The sequence below is a fragment of the Protopterus annectens genome, chromosome 1.part1, assembly GCF_019279795.1.
Source record: "Protopterus annectens isolate FY-2018-M chromosome 1.part1, PAN1.0, whole genome shotgun sequence".
In the NCBI taxonomy this organism is placed as follows: domain Eukaryota; kingdom Metazoa; phylum Chordata; order Ceratodontiformes; family Protopteridae; genus Protopterus; species Protopterus annectens.
Window position 1 is genome coordinate 1,340,319,129 of NC_056726.1, and position 24,372 is coordinate 1,340,343,500.

The 24,372-nt window shown below is 40.7% G+C and overlaps 1 protein-coding gene across 3 annotated transcripts in view; it reads right to left on the reverse strand.

The window, feature by feature from the left end:
• KATNAL2 (katanin catalytic subunit A1 like 2) overlaps positions 1-24,372 on the reverse strand; it is an 829,719-nt gene that overhangs the window by 767,942 nt on the left and 37,405 nt on the right. The window contains exon 2 of one of the 3 annotated variants that reach the window (XM_044081869.1): positions 4,928-4,998. The exons of 1 other annotated variant lie outside the window; for it this stretch is intronic. In XM_044081869.1, the coding sequence (XP_043937804.1) occupies positions 4,928-4,998 (71 nt within the window). Of the gene's footprint in view, positions 1-4,898; positions 4,999-24,372 lie in introns of those variants that run through there. One more of the 3 variants, XM_044081884.1, reaches the window with a different exon arrangement.

Here is a 24,372-nt window from a genome sequence, read left to right on the forward strand (position 1 = left end):
AAATATCAGGAGTATCTTGGACTTTAACAAGAGTCTAATGCTGGGAGACAGAGATAATCAGAAACAAGACCAGCAACACTGAAATTAGTGAATAAATCTGAGATTATAACGCAATCACGTGTGAAATATGGCATTGCAAATAAACATGTCTGAGAAAAGACTAGACTTTTGTAGACTTGATAAACTTGTGGGTGGGCTATAAATCATATATAGTCCCCACAAAATGTCTTTAATGTTTAGAAGGACATAAAAGGGGAAACAGTAACCATGTAAAACATAGAGCTATACTACTCAAGTTTCTTGAAACCCATAATGGACAAGCTTGACAAATCAAACATATAACCTCAAACCTAATCATTTGCATGCACACAATCGTACTTCAAAACCATCACAGCTTTCAAGGTAGTAACCAGTTTTTCATCTCTGATCATATGAACAGTTTGATTCATAACCACAGAAGAAGGCAGGTGCCCCAACGTTCACTAGTAATCACAAAAAAGCACCAGAATCCAGGAAAAGTGACACGAACAGTTTAATTCACTAACGCTGAAACTTCACAACACGTTTTCGTCCTTGACTTCAGATACCACCACTCTTGGTGCACTCATCTTAAATACATTAACTAATTAATGGTAGCCAATGACAAACAAATTGATTAGAGTTAGTTAAAAGCACATACACATATATATACACACAGATTATACTTCCTAAAACCCCCATAAAATTCATACCCTATAATAAACCACATATACAAAACTTGAATGCTTGTGAATATAAATTTAAATATATAAAAATGAACCTTAAATAAAACTATGACATTATGTTCTAAAAAAAAATTTTTGTAATGACAATATATGTTAAAATAATATAAAAATCCTATAATTTAGCGTTTCTCAATTTTAAAACTGGCTCGAGTGAAATCATGTCATTGAGACCTGGTTTTCTATTTGCTTCTAAAACAATTTAGTTCTCTGTATTCCACCAGTGTTTCCCAATTCCCCCCTCTAGGGTCAACCGGCACACATTCTAACACAAAAAATCTAAATGTAGCTAGTTTACATGTAATGGTATGTTTGTATAATGCATTGTTTTCTTTTTTGGTCCTGATGTCATATAAATGTTCATAGATTCTTTGCTTTAACATTCTCTCACTCTTCCCTATGTAAAATGAACCACTTTGTACAGGTAGCTAAATATATTATACCCTTGGTGTTACAGTTAACATATGTTCCTAGAGTTAATGTCCTTTGTCTAATAGGTAAGTCTAATGTTTGTCCAACATTAAGATGTTTACAATAACTGCAACTTCCACATTTAAATAAACCTACTTTTTTCCTAGTAGCTTTCCCAGTTGTACCTCTCTCCAAAATATTCTTAATGTTAGTACCCCTCCTATAGGTGAATTTCAGTTCCTTATCAAAAATACAGTGCAAGTCAGATAGTCTAGCAAAGTTGTTCCATTCCCTATTAACAATTCTTTTTACCAGTCCTGACTGACCATCACAGGTTGTTGTGATACCAGATTCAAAATCCACGCCATTATTTAGGTTGTTTGAATCTTGTCCATCAAATACTCCTCTTATACCTAAAATAGGTGCAAATTTTACTCGTCTTTCCCTAGTAACTTCACTGCATATTTGATCAAAAAGTTCACTCGGGTAACCCCTATTTAAAAATAACCTTTTCAAAAATCCACATTCATTAAAATAAGTAGTGTCTTCAGAGGTCATTCTACTAAGACGAACTAATTGACCTTTAACTACACTTCTCTTCTGGTGGGGTGAATGTGAACTAGTAAAATGTAAATATGAGTTTGAAAAAGTCTCCTTTCTAAAAATCCTTGAACTGAAACCATCCTTAGTCTTAGTAATATTAACATCTAAATAATTCAACATTTGGGTATCATATTTGTATGTGAATTTTAAAAAATCAGTAGTGTTATTTACGAATTCTAAAAACAAACTAAAATCGTCATTATTGCCTTTCCATAAAAAACATAAGTCATCTAAAAACCTACCATAGAATGTCCAAAATCTACTAAAAACCGAAGTTAATATAAAGGTGTTTTCCCAGTATGACATAATAATATTGGCATAAGTAGGAGCACAATGTGCCCCCATAGCAACCCCCTTACATTGTTTGAAGTATTCACCTTCAAAAAAAATATAATTATTTTTTTAATACCACCTCCATTAATACCAACTCATTATGAGTAATTCCTGAAAATCCTATTAACATTTCTTTGAACCATTCTAGGCCTATATCGTGCGGAATACTAGTGAACAAATCAACCACATCCAGAGTAACAAAAATCAAACCTTCAGAAAATAAAGATTTATCCAATTTTCTAAGAAGATCCCAGGAATCCTGAAGTATGTGGGTGTTGTTCTTAAGTACTTTCTTTACCTTACAATCTATGTATTTTGCTAGAGGGGCTGTGATAGAACCTTCTGCAGAAACTATTGGTCTCAAAGGTGGGTCATCTTTATCTTTGTGTACTTTCGGTATAAAATAGAAGGAACCTTCGGTTTTTCAACATATAAAAATTTGTGTGACTAAATCTATTAGTCCTTCTGTTAGTAAATCATTCACCATCATATGTATTTTATTGTATGCCACATTTATTTCATTGATAGATACCCTAGTGTATTTAGTAGAGTCACTTAAAATCTCCTGCATTTTACCTTCATATATAATGTGATCCATAAGTACCACCCCCCCACCTTTGTCAGGTTTCATAACCCTTAAATTTTTGTTGTTGCTAATTAATTTAAGGGTTTCGTGCTCAACCTGAGTTAAGTTGGATTGCATATTATATGTCTTGAGTGACTTCCTTAGTTCGTTTTCGAATACTACTTCAAAATTCTTTAGTTGTGGGTGCAATGGCGGGTTAAACATATTTTTACAAACTAGTTTACCCTCACTAAGTGTTTTTTTGTTACCATTGAAAAGTATTTCTAGGTTTTTCTTTCTAATAAATAACTTAATGTCAATTAAAAGCTTAAAAATATTGGTTCTCTGTTTGGGTATAAAACCAAAGCCTTTAGAAAACAAGTCAAAAAAGGTTTTATTCACAGTGGTGCTAGAATAGTTAAAAATGTTAAAATCATTGAATGTCCATTTATGCCCATCATTGCAAATATTTAATTCTTCCACCCCATGTGATTCCTCGCTCGGGGCCCCCATTCCCTCACTTGGTAGTTTTTTGAGCTATAATCAATAGGTTCTTTGTACATCAGTCTCTCGGACCTTCTGACCGGAGGAAAATCTAAAGGCTCTCCTTCATTGTCATCAAATACAGCTGTATCATTTTCACCAACACTATAGGTAAACACCCTCTTTCCAAACTGTCTGGGCTTAGGGTAATGTGTTTTGTTTTTATACTCATTCACATCCCTTTCTAATTTTCCCTAGTTTTCTATTTTGCACATCCAAACATTTACTTTCTATATCCTTAAGCAATTTGTAATATTTATTCTTATGTTCTTAAGTAAATCATGCGTAATATCTTTGTTAAGACGCTCAACATGGCTAAACCTTTTCTCTTTCTCACATTCATTATTAGATATTATAGCCCTCAATCTCAAAACCACAGTTGTCAAATGCTGTAATCAATTGCTGGTGAAAAGCAGTACCATCAAATACATTATTCGGGTATTTACAAACGCTAAGACCCTTTGGTACAATTTTAAGTTCTAAACAATGTTTTAAGTATGCGTTGTCCATTTCTAGCATTTTGTATTTATGTAAAGAAAAATCCAATTCATCTAACATTTGAGAGTAAGTTTTACTGGCAGTCTGTATAAAAGCTTTCTTGCCAAAGTCATATTTAGCATTGAGAATGTCTCTCAACTGGTGAAAAGTACCTGTATGCTCTCTAGTATTAGTTCCACAGTCCGGGAAAATATTCTCATTTCGCTGATTACGCAAACCCTCTGAAACTCGATTTGCACTGTCAGCTCCAACCGTAATGTGTGGGAATCCATCGAGACTGTCTCTCATACCACCATCTACTGTCTCTCTATCACAAACCTCATCGCCATTACTAGTTTGCGCTCCTTCATGTGAAGCAGAGCACCCTGCTGCTTCCTGGTTCCCAGGCACAGAAAGCGTCGACAAAAGCTTAACCATGGATTGGCTTACTGGTGTAAGCAGTCCTACCAACTGTGTCAGTTGGCCAATGAGCTTACGAAGCTCTCCAATCTCGCTGCTCTTGTTGTTGCTGTCCATAGCCATAAAGCCCGGAAATCCTTCGAAAAAAGCAACAAATACCCACAGAAGAAGGCAGGTGCCCCAACGTTCACTAGTAATCACAAAAAAGCACCAGAATCCAGGAAAAGTGACACGAACAGTTTAATTCACTAATGCTGAAACTTCACAACACGTTTTCGTCCTTGACTTCATCAGATACCAACACTCTTGGTGCACTCATCTTAAATACATTAACTAATTGCCAATGACAAACAAACTGATTAGAGTTAGTTAAAAGCACATACACATATATATATATACACACACAGATTATACTTCCTAAAACCCCCATAAAATTCATACCCTATAATAAACCACATATACAAAACTTGATTTGATTCATAACATACTTTACAAGGGATACCATATAAACTCAGTTTTACCCCTTAAAATGCTTAAGTGAAAGTACAGGGCAGGCAGTCATCGTTACACGTTCCTTTATTTCACCTAACTTAAGTTTGCATTCCCCCTTTCCACATTCGTGAATCAAACTCCTTCTCATCTCAGACCACCACTTATGATTTACTTATTTTTTGCTACAACTCATTCTCCATATCCTGAAAATATATGTCACATTTATTTATGTTAATTTTCTCACAACTGAAAATAAATTAACCAGGATTTTTAATTGGACAGAGGATACTCACAAACCCTCCACAGGTCTTCTGTCACCTACCCTTCCTGAGTCAAGTAATGCATAATAAGAATTAGCAAGTTTTTGCGTCTAGCTTCTGTTTTCATTTCATCCTGTAGGGGGAAAATAAATGAAATGTATTTGATTATCTAAGAAAATACAAAACAATATAACATCATTCTAGAGCGAGTCCCAGGGACCATTTGTACAGGATATTTTTTAAATTATAAAACAACTAAAACAAGTCATTTGCATTACTTCAGTCCATTTCTGACTGTCTGAATGAAAACAAGAAAAATGCAAAGCAAAAACTTTTCAAAAATGTTAAACTATATCTACGAGTCAAGACAAATATGTCACTTTCTCATATACTTCACAGCACATAGCTCTAGTCATTTCAGTAGCACAAAGGCTTGCACTCCTAAACTAGATTGTTTATTTATTTTATTTATGTACCGATAGATGTTTAACATTAGAGTCCGACTGGTCTAGAGTACACATTTTCACTGGAGACTCCAGGAAAAAAACCTCCAGATACATAGGAATAAATAACTGAAATACACACTAACTCCAGATATATGAAAAAAATCAGTATAAATTCAAAAGTACATTTAAAACACAATAAGAATTTCAAAAATACAACAGAGTACAGTTTAGTTACACAAATTACATCTAAACATACACTGACATATAGCTGAAGGTGGGGTAATCATATTGCCCATGACCGAAAAACGTTGTAGTAGAATTTTGACTATGAGAAGTTATTTCTAGACAGGGGTGATTACTCTCTAAAGGAAAAAAAAAAAAAGGGAAAAGAAAGCGGGTTATACAGCAAGTACAGCAGAGATAGAGGAGTGGTAAACATGAGATATACTTTAGAAATCAGTCAATACGCTGTTTATAGAAAAGAAAGGTTAGAGATTAGATTCACAGGGGAAAACTATCTATTTGGAGTAAAGAAAAGAGAGATGGATGTACTGGAGGTCAGAGAGAAGGAAGGAAGCGGAAGAGAAAAGAGGGAAGGGAAAAGAAGTGAAATTTAGAGTTATGAAATTAAAGATTAGTTAATGGTGATTAAATAAACAGATATAGGGAAGGAAGTTAGGGATATGCAAGATGGTATAGTTTTAACCTGGTTTACGGCAAAAGCTATAAGTTTAAGGAATATACTTGGATCACTGTAGGGTCATCAGGCAAACATATAAAGACGCATGTGGAATACAGTCAAATCTTTCATAAAATAATATCAAGGCAGGGATGATGGTAGAGGACAGGGGAGGCTGGTCTAAGAAGGGACATGGACAGACTAATTATGTGGCCTACAAAAGGACAGTTAAACTTTAATGCCAAAAAATGTTACAGTGATTCACCCGAGTTATGACAATCTGAAGGCATATTATGTGATAGAAAGGAATGGATTAGAAAATATGGATCAGAAGATGCAACTGGAGTAGTGCTAACTGCGACAAGGAACTGATTAATACACATTGCAAAGGATCCAGTGAAAGCCAAAAGGATGTTGGGCTGCATCCAGAAAGGAATGGATTCCAGACCACCAAGAGGTTATACTCCAATTCTTCATAGCAACAGTGAGGTTCCACATGGACTAGAGTAATGCATGTAGTTCTACAAACCATACAGGGACAAAGAAGTTGTTTTAATAGAAAGGCTGGATTGTTTAGGATAAAAAGTTATGAAAAATTAGAAAGACCTACAAAAACTGACTCTGCAGTTTAGAAACAAGAAGAGAGAGAAAGGACATTGTCCAAATAAATAAGACCTCAAAGGGGGTTGCGACTAAGTAGAGATGAAAAAGAAGGGCAGTAAGAGATGTAGGAGACCGTGCCTGCAGATTTAAAACCATCTTCTGCAGTTCCAGTCTGAACAGAGAATGCAGTACACATGCAGAGTTATCTACCGGTAGGAATAATTGAATTTTTGTTTCTAGCCTCTTTTCCCATTTCATCTTAAATAATGTACCACTTTAACAGTTTTTGAATGATACCATTAAACATGAATCATTTTGGATTAACCTCCAAGAAAATACTTTTCTGGGGGAAAAAGAAGAAAAGAAAACCCCACTGGTTGATCAGAGTTCCAAAGAGATGAATTAATGTACCTGTAGAGCCCAGACAAATGCAACTGTGTACCTACTTAAGGCACTATACCTGATAGCCATTACTAAAATGTTTTCTCAAGCCACATTTCTGTCCCAGTGTCTAACTGCATCTTTCAGTAACATAAATGAGCACCTAGTTCATGGCTATAGGTCCCCCTCTATAACCCAGGAAACCCATAACATGCATTTAAGCTTACTGGAAACACTCACCATCTAATTTAGTACCATATTCATGGGTGACTAACTACCCCACTATGAACTGGGAATCATATAGGACACCAAACATGCAGGCACAGAGATTCCTGGATTTTGCAGACACAAACTGCCTAGACCAAATTGCCAGTATGCTAATCAGGGGTGCAAACATACTAAATCTGGTTCTCAATAATATAAGAGATTGCTGAACAACCCTTAGTGTAATGTCCTCTCAAGTAAGGTCAGACCACTAAATGGTCCCCTTTGAGGTAAAAATAAAACCATGAACCTCAGCTAACCATGGAATGAATAGAAACTACTCTAACTTCAGCTTCCTACTATTAAATGCAAACCGTAAACTCCAAGAACACTGCTGCCTATGTAGAACTGTTCAAAGAAACTGTATACATGTATGTTAATAACTGCATAGAGACAGCTGTACCCACCAGGAATAAGTACTGAACTTAAAAGAACAAGCCACCCTGGAGGAATCGCAACATCAACAAGCTCTACAACAGAAGGAAGAAAATCATGGTAAAAATTAGGAGGTGCAGCACCCAGCAGGATAAAAACACTCTCATCAAACTTTACTGAACAACTCAGAGGTAAAATAAAGTCTACCAAAACCAAATCTGAGGTACACTTGGCCTCCCTGGCCAAGAACAACCACAAGGCATTGTTGAGCTAGGTCTGCAACCTCAAAGGCAATACAGAGTTACATGCAGAGCTCATTGATAATGGAGTCATCCACACTGAGCCAGAAGATACAGCAAACCTACTGGCATACAAATTCTAACTCTACCCCTCCATTCCCTCAACCTCCCTTCAGGAAATACCATCACATAACTCCCTCCCGCTACTGTCACTAGGGAACTAATCTTCAATGCTTTTCTCTCTCTCTCTCTCTCTCTCTAAGGCCAAGAAGACTGTCTTGATGGCACCAAACAATATTCCTGGATGCCTTCTAAATAGCATGAAACATGACCCATTATCCCCTCTGGAATTGCTATTTAACCATAGCCAGAAAAGAAGATTCATGCTTAACAAATTGAGAACAGCAACAATTACCTCTCTGCACAAAGGTGGGCCATCTACAGATCCTGGAAACTACAGACCCATAAGTCTCCTTAGTCTTATATGCAAAGACAGAGAAATGATTAGTAATGACACTGGACCCAACTCAATCTGGCTTAGTCAAGGACAGGTCAGGCTTAATCAAACTGGTAGACTTCTTTGACAAGGTCACCAAAGCAATAGATGAGACCAAAACAGTTCACACTGCCTCCCTTGACCTGGCCAAGACATTTGACAATACCCCACTCTGGTATTGTTGATAAACTCAAGAGGGTATGTATAAACCCTTATATCACCTGATGGATAGCCAACTGGCTCACACAGAGGACCCAGGAATTTAGAACTGGGAAATGGGGAGACAACTTCTACAAAGAGGCCAGTCATAAAACAGTCCCTCAGGGGTTAGTCCTGACATCACTCCTTTTGGCATTTACTTCTCTGAAGTCAAGGTCTATGTCAAAGGCTTCTGGATAACCAAATCTGCAGATGACTACAAATTAGGAGCAGTCATAGAATCCCCCATTAAACAGTAATGTTTCCAGGTAGGGCTGACAGACAAAATAACTTGTGACAGAGTCATAGACTAATACTAAATGCCAAGAAATGCATAATAGTACCATTTGGAAAGTCATCCACCCCTGGTAACTATCATATTGACAACATACCCCCAAGAGTCAGTGCAGTAATCATAGAATTGTGGACACACAGACAGTAAAGGAATAGTATCTAGGTCCAAGGAGATCATGGAGTACAGTGCCCCCTTTGGTATATACTTAACCAGGCACATCCAACAACTTGAATGACCAGAGAGGTTCCTCACTAAAATTCTGTCTCCTACAGGCTGTTGAGGGGAGATCTATGCCTGGCATAGAAGGCGTTGTCAGATCCCACCCTGATGGACCTCCTGCATACTTGAAAAACAAAGAGCACCAGAATTACCCATTCTAAAGACTTAAATCTTGCAACTAGGACATGTTGGAGGGACAGGTATGTATCCCAGAGACCACCCCCTCTCTAGAACAGGCTCCCCATCCATGTAAAGCAGGGTTTCACCCCAACTCAATGCAACTGTAACTTGGACAATTGGATCGGGAACAGGAAATTCATCCCATGTCTCGAATGCACATGGGCAGACTATAAATGGTTCATCTCTCAGGACCTTGTTTATAAATGTTTCATCTCCCAAACCCCTGCTTACACTTATCAAAGGTACCAGAACTTGTCGGAGATTTGAGATGCATGTCTAGGCTTAAAAAAGGCCCTAGAGGTCATTAGCCTAGTACAACCTATTAACCCACAACAGTCAGAACTGGAAAAAAAAAAAAAAAAAAAAAAAAAGTTCTTTCCTCTCCTCAATAAGAATCACAAAACATACAAAAATGGGCAACCACTTTATTCAAACATGCAGTACTTCATTAAAAAAGAGAGTCAACAGTTTAACAATTCACAGACTCCTTGCAACAAAGTACTGCACGTTTAAAGTGTCTAAACAGAAATAAATTGTGAGATTAGGAAACTGGGAGTGATGAAGTAAACAATACATCCACCAGGAACAGCATCCTGTATGCAAAATTACCTAATTTAAGAGTCAGTCATGGGTTGCATTTGAAGATTATACCCTCTGTGAAGAACGAACATGAAAAAAATAATAATAATGTCCATGTGTGTGTGTGCGCATCTGTATCCAAGTGCATGTATGACTGTCTATGTGCATGCACGCATGTCTGAGTGTCTGAGTTTCTGAGTGTGTGTGTGTGTGTGTGTGATTACACTATAGGAATCATCTGCTCAGTTATTAAATAATGATCATATTCTGAATAACAATTACATATCTAACATCAACTTTTAAATGTTAGAAAATATATAAAAATACTACTAATAAAATAAAAACAAAACAATATAAAGTCAATTTTCTAAGCCTAATAATGTCCTTCAGGGTGGGCAATGAAGAGAAATAAACCATCCATGTCAAAGATGCTAAATGTGCTGCTTGATCTCAGAGAACCTACAAGTGCTGCAAGGACAGCATGATATGCTGTAATACATGCAGAGGGACGTGGCATAGTAGAACCTAGGGCAGACATACCTAGTAATGACAGTGGTGGCTCTACCACATCCAGTGCTGCATACATGAGGATATGTGACAGTGAAAGGGGTCAGATGTACAGTATGCAGTCACAAGCCTGGCATATACAGATGGCACATAATGTACAAGAGATTGCATCAATGTCACTCTGTACAGGACTACTTCTATCCCTTAGCATTGTTATTCTCAAGTTCATGACCAAAGATCTTCTGGCTTCATCACAGGGACTCCCCACCAGATCAGCTCTGCTGAGTCATGTATTTCCATGCCATCCCTGTCCCTCTCAGCCTTCTGAGTACCACATCTTAACCACAGCCATTTGCATGGTCAATGATGCTGAAAATATACTTCTTCCCCAGATGGGAGAAGGGCCAAAGAAGGGTTCCCATATATGTACCTTAAGTATTGCACCATCCATCAGAAAGGGCTCACTCCTCCACTGCTGACACTGTAGGACTGCATGGTAGGCATTGCCAGTATCCATAACAGGGAAGATCCACCTCAACAGAAATGGATGCAATCCTTGACTCCATCAAACTTTGTAGCCATGTATGTAACTACCACATCCACATCTATGTTATAGGTTATTCCACTTTCACTATGCCTAACAAACCTCTGTAGATAAGAACTCTGTGTCTTGCTCAGCCATCTGACCTGTGTAGGTATGGTAACGGCTAAGGATGCACAGCAAAATCAGTCAATGCACTGTATTGGAAAGCCAGGGTATGTTAATGTACGCATCAGTTTTATTCCAGATTCTCAATTTCACAGACCACAGCCAAGGATCAGAACCCTCCTCTTTGCCAATGTGGTGACATATTATGCTTACCTCTGTCATTACATCGTGTACTGCTCCAGCTGGTACCTCTGATGACTCCTAACCGGAATCCTCCTCCATCCACTGCTGGCTTGTCCAGCAGGACTACAACGTTCCAAAGTTGTAACTGCTTTTTTAAAACCATTTTGTGTAGAACAGCACATACCACAAATATCTTATTGCAAGTCACCACTACATATTGCAATGCACCATCAGATGTGTCCATGAAGCCAGCCATCATAATCCCAAACATCTGTTTAACAATGTTCCATGTTTGTGACAGTGTGATGCATGAAGCTATCTATGCATAAAGATCAATAGCAAAGTCTGACAGGTTCCAAGGCATATCCTCCATCACCTGCAAAATATACACACGCACAAAGACACGCACACACGCGTCCACACGCAACACACACAGACACACACATAAATGCACACCAGCGAACACCATTCTGACTTGCCTACTGCCTAAACCATGGGAATAGCATATCCAGGAGTTTGACTGTCATTCTGTGCAACTACCATCTAGAAGGCTCCATGGAAAGTCAACACCATACAAACAACCAGGATAGGCTGCAAGTGTGCTATATATAGAAATCTTGGAAACTAGCTGGATGGCACATAAACACATTATATACAATACCCTGCCCATTGTACCACACCAGGCAGCTGAAATACTGGATGCCATGTGCAGCTGCTAGGGCACTGATGGCGATATGGGTGCAATCAGTTACCCCCCCCCCAACTTCAGCAAAATAAGCTAGGACATAGAATGGCCACATAGTTTTGATTCTCTCATCTGCTGTCTATAGAAGCCAAGCATTCTCCTTCATATGTTGTAGCATCACTTCCAAGGAAATGCTATAGGATTTATAGCACAAGACCTTTGAAACTCCTAACATGTCCCCTGTTGGATGCTGAAAGGTCTCCATAGCAAAAATGGTTAAAGATGTACAAACCTTTACTTCGACTGGGATAACGGCTGGCTCTGGCATAAGGTGTTTAGCTCCCAGACAAGACATACAGGGTTTGATTCTCCAAAAGGGAAACTGGCTAAGCTTAAAATGGTCCACAAGGGCAGCTACCATAGTACTTACCTATGAACCTATAGACATTCCATGCATCTGCCTTGATTCCATGTGTGGGTGATGTAGGTCTACGAATTCCTGTATGATGTGTCTGCCCACCTAGAAGTAGTTAAAGACTTGGTTATGGAGGAGATGGTATGTTAGCTGCTGATGGACCAGAATGTGATGGAGTGAGTGACTATGCACAGCAGTGCAGACACTGGCTTCAAAAGGTGGTCATTAATACACATCCTGCTAATACTGATGCGCCCCCTAGCATGTGAGCAAAGATTCTGTACACCAGCAAATCCTGATAATCAGAAGAGACGATTGCAGTCTCTCTCATATTTATATTTTTCTGAATCACTCTGTCATGTTTGGATTTATCATTTGGAAATGTGATGGCTTTCCTTAGCATGAATGCTGTTATTTGCATACCATGGTATTTCCTCAGTAGTGTGGTCTTGTGTTTGTCTGTATATCATCCCTTCCCATATCATCCCTTCCCAGTGTGTCACTGTTCAACTCGCTGTTTTGTGTAATGATGTACACTGTTTCTGAATACCTCCAATGTATTTATTTTTCTCCAGGATGGAGCAATATCAAAGCTAGTGTATTTAAACATTCAGAGGATGGCAGCAAAGCCACCACATCAGGAGGGGAAAGCAGCTCCCCTACAAAAATGCTTTAAACTAGGTTCAAATTACTTTTTCCTGGAATGGTACGGGTGGGAGTCACTACTGTAAGCAAGCTGGGTGTCAGCAAGTCAGCTGTAGAAATAAAGTAAACTCCATACCCCACATATAAGCTTACTAAAACAGGACAACCATTCAAGAAGACCATGCTTTGTTAGCTCAATATCTACATTAGTTATATATTATAAACATTTACACCACAATATTCTCTGGATAAATGTTACAATAGTTGATGCCAAACTAACTAATCCATACTAGTCAGAAGTTAAATCTATCATCTCCTTTATGGACCAACAGTACTTAAAAGTTTTCCACATATTATACTGTATATTATACCATGACCCCCCCAAAACGTGCACGCTGATTGGCCAGCGTGCCCGTTGTAAATAGAGTTATACTAATGGAAAAAGGTCCGGTCGCCCGGACTTTTTTCCATTAGTATAACTCGTTTTTTTAAAACACTGTCTCGCTATGTTAAATGGGTTTAACATAGCGAGACAGCTTTAAAATAAGCAACAGAGATCTCCGTTGCTTATTTTAAAGCTGTCTCGCTATGTTAAACCCATTTAACATAGCGACAATGTTAAACGGAGAAAGCAAGATCTCAGTTGCTTTTTTTTTAGTGTCTCGCTATGTTAAATGAGTTTAACATAGCAAGACAGTTTTAAAATAAGCAACGGACATCTCCGTTGCTTATTTTAAAACTGTCTTGCTATGTTAAACTCATTTAACATAGCGAGACACTAAAAAAAAGCAACGGAGATCTTGCTTTCTCCGTTGCTTTTGCCCACAGCTCTGATGTACTGCGCAGTACATCAGAACTGCCGCGGATGCCAGACATCTGCGGAAGGGCAGTAAACAGGCATTATACTATGCCATTATTTAAGAAAAGTAATAGTTTCTTTTCTTAAATAATGTCATGGTATAATAGCAATAACCCACTTCTGGGTGTGGGTAATGCTAAATTTACCCACGGTTGGCTTTGTTTGGTCCCGAGGGCGAACCACGCCAACCATTGGTAAATTTAGCATTACCCACACCCAGGCGTGGGTTATTGCTATAATAACCCATGGTTGGGTGTTGGTAATTCTTGTTTTACCCAAGATTGGCTTTGTTTGGTCATATATATTTTGATTTTTGTGTGTGACAAGTTGTGGATTTTACCACTTTATAGTAGTTAAAAAAAAAAATAGCTAACCAGGAAGTAAATAAACAATGAAAAAAAAAAAACTGGCACATAATAGTAAGTGTTCTTCCAGGAAAATGTTATGTTAACTTAGAAATTTTGGAGCTTTTCTTGCCGGGCCTCCACTGAAAAAGGACCTGTGTCCAGTTGGAATTTCCCAGTAAACAAACAATCAAACAAATAAATAAATAAATAAGCACAGACATATGCCAAACTGCTGTACACACATGGGTACAACTGTAGCCTCAAATAAGGATTAACATACATTTCACAAGACCAGGCAAAAAACCTTGTATGTAGTTTCCAGCAGAAAATCAAGAAAAACTTAACTTAATATTAGTATATGGACACAAATCTGACCAATGGTAAGAAGCTGTAATGCTATTTATTTTTACTTTATATATGATTTGCTTTTTATGTTATTTATTTCAGTATTGTTTTGGGATTGGAAACTGTTTGCCAGTTTCCCTTCCTTGAGCTATACTAAAATGAATAAGGATCAATACTTAAAACACATCTATTCTTAAAATACTACTAGAAAAATATGATATTATCTAACTTAACTGTGTTTTCATGTAAATACAAGACAGAAATAGTAACTGCCTGGCCAACACACCTAAATAGCAGGTGTTTAGGGAGTATGGTATCCTAAATGTCATTGTGATGTCAGTAAAGTGGGAACAGGAGGGAGCATTATTGCGACACAAAATGACCACAGAAATTACAGTAAAATAAAACTGATCAATCAAAAGGAGCCGAGTTACTAAAACTACACCCGTCAACTGTCCAGATTTTTGTCTCATATTTGACTGTTCCTCATAAAAAGTGCACTTTTCAGGCAAATCAATGACGAATGAAGTGAATAAATAATGACAGACATTTGAGTTTTAATCTTCGCAACTAAGTGTCTAACAGCATTAATTAAAAACTGTCCTTAATTTTGGGCCTTTGTCTTCCCATTATTTTTGACTTTGCCCAGATTTCTTGTGCCAAGAGGTTGAGAGGTATGGTTGGAGGAAACATGCAACATTAAGTGGTCCAGCAAGTAGACATGTTCAAGGAGTTTTTTTTTTAGTTTTAAGAAGATAGGCTTTATAGTATTAACAAGAAAATTAAGGTTGGACGAAAGAAAGTTTATTACTCTGCAGTGTTCTTGGGCTGCGGGGGTGAGGTATAAAGTGCACTGATTTTTTATATATATGTATAAATGGGCGGCACAGTGGTGCAGTGGTTAACATTGTCACCTCACAGCAAGAGGTTCTCCGGTTCGATTCTCGGCTGGGGTGCCTTCTGTGTGGAGTTTGCATGTTCTCCCTGTGTTCACGTGGGTTTCCTCCCACATTCCATAGACATGCATCTGGAGCATTTCTCCCCGGGCCTCCGCTGAAAACAGGCTCTGTGGAACCTAGTCGGACTTTCCCGGTCAACAAATGATAAATATATATATATATATATATATATATATATATATATATATATATATATATATATATATCTTTGTAGAATTAAGATATTTTCTCTTATTTTTACAAGGGTGCATCAGGTCTAGATTATTGCCCTTGGTTTAAACTACAAACAGATTTTTGTAAGCATGTAGGCTTTAAAAATAAGAATATGATAAAAGAAGTGAAAATGCTAAGCTTATTTTTGCAAATATTCACTAGGAGTCGAGAAGACTACAGCTCAAATTTACAAAGATTCATCGCAGAGTACTTTTACATGGTTACCAGCTGTCTGCAGATGCAAGAAATTAATCTTGAAAGTTCTCAGCATTCTTTAAAGAGGGAAATGCACATTTTAAAGGTAAATGGCAAGCAGTTTGATGAAAAAATTAAGTTTGAAATTATGGGAAGTGAATAAATAACAGCCTATCTTGTCCTCACCAAGGCTTTCGATACCATCCCCCACTCTGGAATTATAGATAAACTCACTAAACTGGGCATAAATCCCTATGTCACAAGATGGGTGGCCAACTGGCATACTGACAGAACACACACAGTAAAAGTAGCTATGTCACAAGATGGGTGGCCAACTGGCATACTGACAGAACACACACAGTAAAAGTAGCCAACTCCAAGTCCAACTTCAGACCAGTGACGAGTGGCGTACCACAGGGTTCGGTCCTGGGTTCTCTCCTGTTCGGCATCTACTTCTCTGAAGTGCAGGCCAACACAGAAGGTCTTTGGCTAACAAAGTTTGCAGATGACTGCAAACTGAGAGACATAACAGAAGCACCTAATGATGTAGACATTCTACAAAAGGGCCTCACAGAGACAGATGCTTGGTGTCAAAGTCATGGCGTCAAGCTCAATGCCAAGAAGTGTATTGTCATCCCCTTTGGGAAAAAAACAGTACCCATAAACTACCACATAGGCAGTAGCTCACTAAACACTGAAAGTGTGATGAGACCTTGGGACACAGGTGGACAGTCAGTCTCTCCTTTGATAACCACATCGCCACAGTAGTCAGGCAATCCTTCTACGTGGTACACCTCATCACAAAAGGGTTTTCCTCCAGAAAAAAGGAGGTCATTGTTCCTCTCTACTCATCCCTCATCAGACCCATTACAGAGTACAATGCCCCATTTAGCATGTATCTCAAGACACCTACAACAATTGGAAAGGCCAAAGAAATACCTCACTAAGAGGATTACCGGCCTCAAACAGATGCCATACGCAGACAGTCTCAAAAAACTCCAGCTCTACTCTGTTGCATATCAACTAATCAGAGGCGATCTCTGCCCAACATACAAAGCTTTGACAAACCCAGAACTGTTGGGACACGCTACACTTAAAGAAGTCCCAATCTCTCCGAACCACATGCTCCAGGGAGCTAAACCTTGTCACCATAGTAAACAGAACATGCTGGAGGGATAGATTCCTGTCCCAGAGACTTCCCATACTCTGGAACAAACTACCCGTTCATGTCAAGCAGAGCTCCTCATTGACCCTCTAAGAAAAACCTTGACAACTGGATGGGAAATAGAAAATTCACCCCGGGGATCACTTCTGCAGCACTGCTTGACATGGGCACAGGAAAATAATTTTCTTCGGTGGCAAAAGCCAGGTAATATTTTTGGCTAGGCTTATATAGGCCCCAGGGACGATAGCTTAGTACCTGCCTATGAACCTCCCAAGCTGCCTTAATACTTTAATGCAGTTAATAGAACAGTGTACAATTTAGTTTTATTTAAAGCTAGCCAGTGCACTTTATCTTAGGGCTAAAATGTAATGTTTTCTGAAAGCATACAAGCAGTTTTTCATATTTGGGAGGGGAAGAGAAATAAGAAAAGAACAAGATAGCTATCAGTGAAAGTGGGAACACAGGCTCTAGCATGTGCTTTAGCATGGATAACAAGAAGTTATGTACTCACCATAACATTCCATGCATGTAGTCCATCTCGCCTCACATTCTTACCCGTGGGTTTGTCCCCAGCACCTAAATCCTGGGAGGCTCAGTGGAAAATACTCCTGAGCACTATGGAACCAAAGGAAAACCTGCCTCTAGATACCACATCTAACTTGTAATGAGTAACAACGGTGTGAGGAGATGCCCACGTAGCCACAGCACAAATATCATCCATAGACCATCTGGCCTGAAAAGCTGTAGACGTAGATACAGACCGGGTAGAGTAAGCCTTCACTCGGAACGGTAAATCTCTTCCCCCTGAAGTATAAATGAAAGAAATACAACTGGAAATCCACCTGGACAATGTGACTTTAGGAGACCCAATTCTGTTTTCCGAAAATGAAACAAACTGATCAGATTTTCTGAGGTGCTTCATTCTGTGCAAATAAAATCATAATTGTCTGTGCACATCCAACTGATGAAATTTGAATTCTGCCTTGTTCGAGAACTGAGGAAAAAACACTGGTAATTCAATGGATTGGTTAAGGTTACTAACGGATGCTACTTTGGGAAGAAAGGAAGGATTCGGTCTAAGAGAAACCCTGTCCTTATGAAAAATCAAATAAGGTGGTTTAATTGATAAAGCTTGAAGCTCTGAAACACGTCTGGCTGACATGATGGCTACCAAAAAGACAGTTTTCCAAGTTAAGAATTTTAAATCACAAGTGGCTGCAGGCTCAAAGGGGGGTGAAGTAAGACCCTGTAGAACAAAGTTTAAGTCCCAAGGCATAACCGGTTCAGAGACAGGAGGACGAAGCAACAAAATGCCTTTCAGGAAAGCCTTACAGAGTTTATGTGCCATTAGATGAGGTTTGTCTGCGACGTGAAAGGTAGAAATCGCCGCCAACTGGACTTTAATGGTTACGGTAGCTGATCCCCGGTTGAAAAGCATAGAAAAGAACTCCAATACGGATGAGATTGGAGCTGTGTAAGGGTCAATCTATTTGGCATGTGCCCAGATGTAAAATTTCTTCCATTTGCTGTAATAAATCTTCCCGGTCGAAGGCTTATGAGAGGAAGATAGAATATAAACCACATCTGGCAAAAAATGGTGAAGCCTAACTAATGACGGAAGTGGAGTTGCCAAGCTGTCAACCGGGGGGGGGGGGGTCCGAAGAGAGGGATGGAGCTGCCCTAACATGTGAGTCAGTAAGTCTGGTTGTGGGTCCAGAATCCAAGGAGCATCCATGAGATAGGGATGGAGAAAGGGGAACCAAATTTAACGAGGCCAGTGTGTGGAGCAATCAGAATAATTTTGCTTCCCAAGGATTGCGCTTTCTGAATAACCTTTGACAGCAAAGGAACCAGAGGAAAGGCATATAGTAGACTGGAGGGCCAATCGTGGACTAGAGCATCCCTGGGTGACTCCCCCTGTGGGGGGATAAGGGTGAAGTAGCTGCTGCATTTGGCATTGAGGGGGCTGGCAAAAAGGTCGCAGTAAGGCTGGCCCCACCTGCGGAAAATCTGCTCCGAAACTTGACAGTTCAGGAACCACTCGTGAGGCATCAGAATAGCTCTGCTTAGCCTGTCTGCGATCACATTGGACTTCCCCGGAATGTGCGTAGTAACCAAAAAAACATTGGGAAGACGCTGCCCACTGCCACACTCGCATGGCCTCTCTGCAAAGGGGATACGACTTGGTTCTGCCCTGTTTGTTCAGATACCATACCACCGACATATTGTCTGAGTGGATTGCAATAGTCCCGAGAGGAAGAAAGCTCTGAAGAGCTTGCAACGCTAGTAGCACTGCTCTCATCTCCAGGAGACTGATATGCAGATGCATCTCATGCTCTTGCCACGTGCCTTGGACTGTCTTGCCTAGATAATGCCCCCCACCCTATCTGGGAAGCATCCGTGGTCACTGTGGCAACCGGAAGCGAAGGAATGAAGGGTTTTCCTGCATTGAGGTTGTCAGTGTGAAGCCACCAACTGAGATCCTTTCAGAACCTGTCTGTCTGTGAGCAAAATGGGGTGAGAAAGTGGAAGACGTTGAAGAGACCACTGGGTGAAGAATAGCCACTGAAGGAGCCTCATATGTAACCTTGCCAGGGGAACATAATCGTACCAGCCATCGTCCCCAACAATTGGAGGGCCAATCTTGCCTTCACTCTTCTCAGAGGGAGCAAGGCGTAAATCTGTTGTAAGACTGATTCTTTCCTGTGGTAGAAATGCCCGCATGAGCATGGTGTCTAATTTGGTGCCTATAAAGGTGACATGCTGCGAGGGCAACAAGGTAGATTTTTCCCAGTTCAGGGTGATGCCCAACTGTTGACATAGGTTGATAGTAGTGTCTCTGGTCTGAAGTAGCAGATGCCTGGTGGTGGCAGTAAGGAGCCAGTCATCCAGGTATGGAAACACTTGGAATCCCTGATGTTTCAAGTGAGCAGTCACCACTGCCATGCATTTGGTAAACACCCTGGGGGCTGTGATGAGACCAAAGGGCAGGGCTCAAAACTGAAAGTGACTGGCTCCCAGCCGGAAGCGTAGGTGACTTCTGGATGCCCTGTCCATCTTTATGTGGTAGTAAGCATCCTTGAGGTCGATGGAGCACATCCACACTTCTTTTCCCAGCAATGGGAGAACAGACTGCAATGTGACCATTCAAAACTTGGACTTTTGTACATAGGTGTTCAATCGAATGAGATCCAAAATGGGTCTCGGGTCCCCTGTCCTTTTTGGCACCAAAAAGAATCTGGAGTAAGTCTCTAATCCGATCTGGTCTGAGGGGATATGTTGGATGGCTCCTTTTTCTAGCAGCTTTGAAACCTCTGAAGCTGCGGAATCCCTTTGACTGGGTGGAACATCTGGGATTTTCTTGATTGGAGGGGGAGTTGATGAGAAGGGAATGATATATCCTCTGGAAATTATTCGTAGAACCCATTGGTCCTGGGTGATACCTTGCCAGGCCTCCGGGTATAGTGAGATGAGACCCCCGACTGGCTACGGAAATGCACAGTCAGGCCTCCCATCAGGAGCGGTGTTAGGGAGAACCATGAAAGGAATCACGGTCTCCCAAGTTACAAGGGCCTCCTCTGCCCCTAGGGTGGCATCTACCTGAATAACAACCCCCTCCCCTGCCTCTGGAGGGGGACTCACTTTGTGCATCAGGAAAAAAACTCCGATTTCTTGAGCCACATCTTCCCACCCCTCTGGGCCTTGGGATAAGGCCTAGAGGGAAGGGAAAAATGGACTCCTACGGCAGAGAGTTTTTCCCTCTTGCTCGCACCTAGCGAGAGTGTCTTTCACCTTGGTTCCGAACAAAGAGGAACCATCAAACAGGGCATCGGTGAATGTAGACGAAGGCCTCCGCAAAATGACAAAGGCGCATCCAGGCATGTCTCCTAAGAACGATTCCTGAATTTGCTGCCCTACTCGCTCCCTCAGCTGTGTGAGAGATCAGCCTCATGGAGGAGTTCGCAATAGAATTGAGGGTAGACATCTGAGCGTTGACTTTGATCCACCGCCTCAGAAAAGTTACCCGTTAGAGTATCTCCAAGCTCCTTTAGATCTCTCTGGAGCTGTGTAAAGTGTGATAAGTAATTCAGTGACCGCAAAATAAAGGTAGCTGAAGAAAACATATGCTTCCCGTGCCCGTCCATAGTCCTAGACTCCTTGTTAGGGGGATGGACGGTGGAAGATGTCTCAGCCAATTACTTCTTGGTGGCCGCTGCCACCATGCCACCACCATGGCATTCACAGGGACTCCATTGGATAAAAATTCCTTATCAGAAGGGGCAGACAAAAATGTATTGGGTCTCCTGGGGACTGGTTCCACAGAGTCAGGGGTTTTCCACACCCTTCGACAAACCAGATCCAGAAGCTCGAAGGGTGGAGACACCCAGTAGGCAGAGGGCTGAGCACCAAAGGCCTTCAGGAACACCAACTCCTCTTCGGAGGGGGCTTTGGATGGCCACTCACCTCTTTTCTTCAAAATCTCTAGGATGTCAGAGAAAGAAACATTCTCAGAGGATGACTTAGGGTACCCCCTCCGATTCCTCGAGGTCGTGTCTGATGAGAGATACATCTTGGGAATCTATGTGCTTCCTCTTGCACGCTCTCTTTCTGGGTGGCTCCTCAGGCAAAAACTCTGAGGGGCCCTCAGAAATATGGGGATCACTCGTGGGGGTACCCTGAGGCCTTGGGGCTCTGCTGTTAAGAGACAGAGGGTGGTCAGAGACCTGTGCTATAGGGGACAGAGTGACTGAACCGTATAATGCCGCTGGCGACCTGGCCAGTGCGCTCCGCATGGCCTCGAAAGCTGGTCCTCCCAGGTCTGAAGATCAACCAGCCATGGAAGACCTCGGATCAGAAGGGACCAGGTCCAAAGCCGAGACAGGAGTCAGGCTTCCCCACGCCGAAGCACCGAGAGGGAGACTAGGAGCAGAGAGGTGTCCCGAAGCCTCTCCCTCTGGTCCGACCGAGGAATCCTGAGTCCTGAACCCTGTGGATGGCGCCGACGGGGTCGGAGCGGATGTCAGAACTGATAAGCCAGGGGGGGCTGTCAGAACTGATGTAGGGACATCAAACGGAGCCGAACACTCCGGCTCCGAAAGCTGAGATGCGCTCAGAGGAGGAAGTATGTATGTAGATAGAGGGACCGGCTCTGGAGCCAACTGGGTTGGAGCTGAAAACAATTTAGCCAATACCGGTGACTGAAGAAGTCTCTGCATCACTCTATCGACATCCACATCCGATAAGGTCCTGGAGGATTTGGAGGATAGGGAAGGAGATCGAGACCTCCTCTCTGAGGGAGACCTGTGAGGAGGAGATACCGGCCTAATGCTAGGCGACCGGCTCCGAACAGGCTCCGAGAAAAATAGGAGCTGAAGCAGGTTCCATAGACACTGACACTTCCTGCAGCCCCGAGGACAATGGAGCTGAGGATGTCGAAGATTTAGCAGTTTTTTCCAGTGGCTCTGATGATACTGATGGAGCCGGGGATCGCTTTTTAGCCTTGGAAGATTTAACTTTTGATGGAGAAGACTTAAAGCTGGAAGCACTCTCCAAACCCTCCTCGAAGGAGGGTTTCAGAAGTCCCTTCAAAATCAATTTGCTCTTCCTTTCCTGAAGAACACGCGGGCTAAAAGCATGACAAAAACTACACGATTCCTGGAGGTGAATCGCTCCTAGACAGTACACACAGAGTGTCCATCAGTGATTGACATCTTATAACTGCACTTCGTGCACTTCTTAAAGCCCGAGGGCTTATGCTCCTTAGTATCTTTAGACATAGTCACTACAAAACCGAGTAACTAACCCAACAACCAGACCAACGGTCGATCAACCGCAAGCGCGGGAACAGAAGAAACGGACAGTACACCACAAAGACCTCTAACTTAAATGGTCCTACAACACAAGTACAAGAGGGAGGACTAATTCCTCTAATTTAAACAGTCTTAGCCCAAGGGAAGTAAAGTTAGCACACAAGGTAAGCGAGGGGACAGACTAGGTCCTCTAACTGAAACGGGCCTAGCCCGCTGGAAACAGCTAGTGGGATACCACAAGAACAAGCTAAACGAGAAAAACTTTTCCACAAACACAGTTCAAAGATACAAACACAAACAGCTATGAAAATAGCTTTTTTTGCAAAAACTTCTCTGCTTTAAAGAAGAAAAAGAGTACTTAGCCACAGCCAAGAGAGAGGCCACGTCCGAGCTACATGAGCGGCAAATGAGATCTGGGGATAGAGAGCAGTGCAGCATGGGATACCATCTTAGCCTAGCCAATTGAAAGACTTCGAGCTAAAGTATGGCCGAGTCGGAGCAGACATTCGGCTCCGAACCCACGGGTAAGAATGTAGGCGAGGTTGGACTACATATCATCCTTAATTTTAGGTTAGATAATGCCTGTAGGTGCAGATGTCAATTTGGGGCAACTGTTCCCTTCTGGAGGGTTAAACTTCATGTTTTGAAGATGTGCATAGTCTTGTGTGTTTGTTCCAAGTTAATAGGGGATGGAGTGTTCTTGTTTTAATGAAAATCCCCAGACAAAATCTGAAGTCTTGAAGATGTGACATGGGTTCAAAATGGAGACAAGGAGAAACAACTGCACAAAAGATTAGCATACAAAACATTAGTTTATGCATGTAACATAAAACTTATGTATAATAGGTGGGAACAATAGCTTTTTATCATGATGACTATGCTGTCCATATAATCTGGAACGTGAATGGCCTTACAGTTACTTACAGATAAAAAGGAAACTGTATCAAATAATATTAAGAAATGCATAGTGCACACAGCAATGCTGTAGACACATTTGGAAATAAATAAGCGTTTGAAGTGGACAAACAAATGATTTCAGAACGAACATTCAGTAGAATATCAGGGACAGAGGAAAAGGGGAATAATTATACTAATTGATAAAGGTGCCCCAATATTGATAGATGAGGGGGAAAAAAGACAAAAATGATAGACGTGTGATAGTAAGGCGCTATTGGCAAGGAAAGGGGATTACAATGGCATGCATTTATATTCCACAAAAAACTGCTATTATGGAGCTTAAAAAAAATTTGGGAGAAATGATAAGCTTTTGGCAGAGAATATTATTTACAGATGGGGAATGGAGTTTGATTTGCAATAGCTAAAATGTATCAGGGGGACCTAGAAAGGACAATATAACAAGAGAGGCAAATTTCTAAAGAAATGTGAAGAAATTTATGAAAATAGTTTGTATGGAATATTTCAGCAGAAGGAACCTGACAAAAATGTACATATTATTCCTCAATGTACAATAACTGGGCTAGACTAGATAGAAATTATATTTCACAAGAACATGTCCATTTAATTGAAAGCTTTGACACACATCCAGGAAATCAAGAGGAGTACAACTGAAAATATT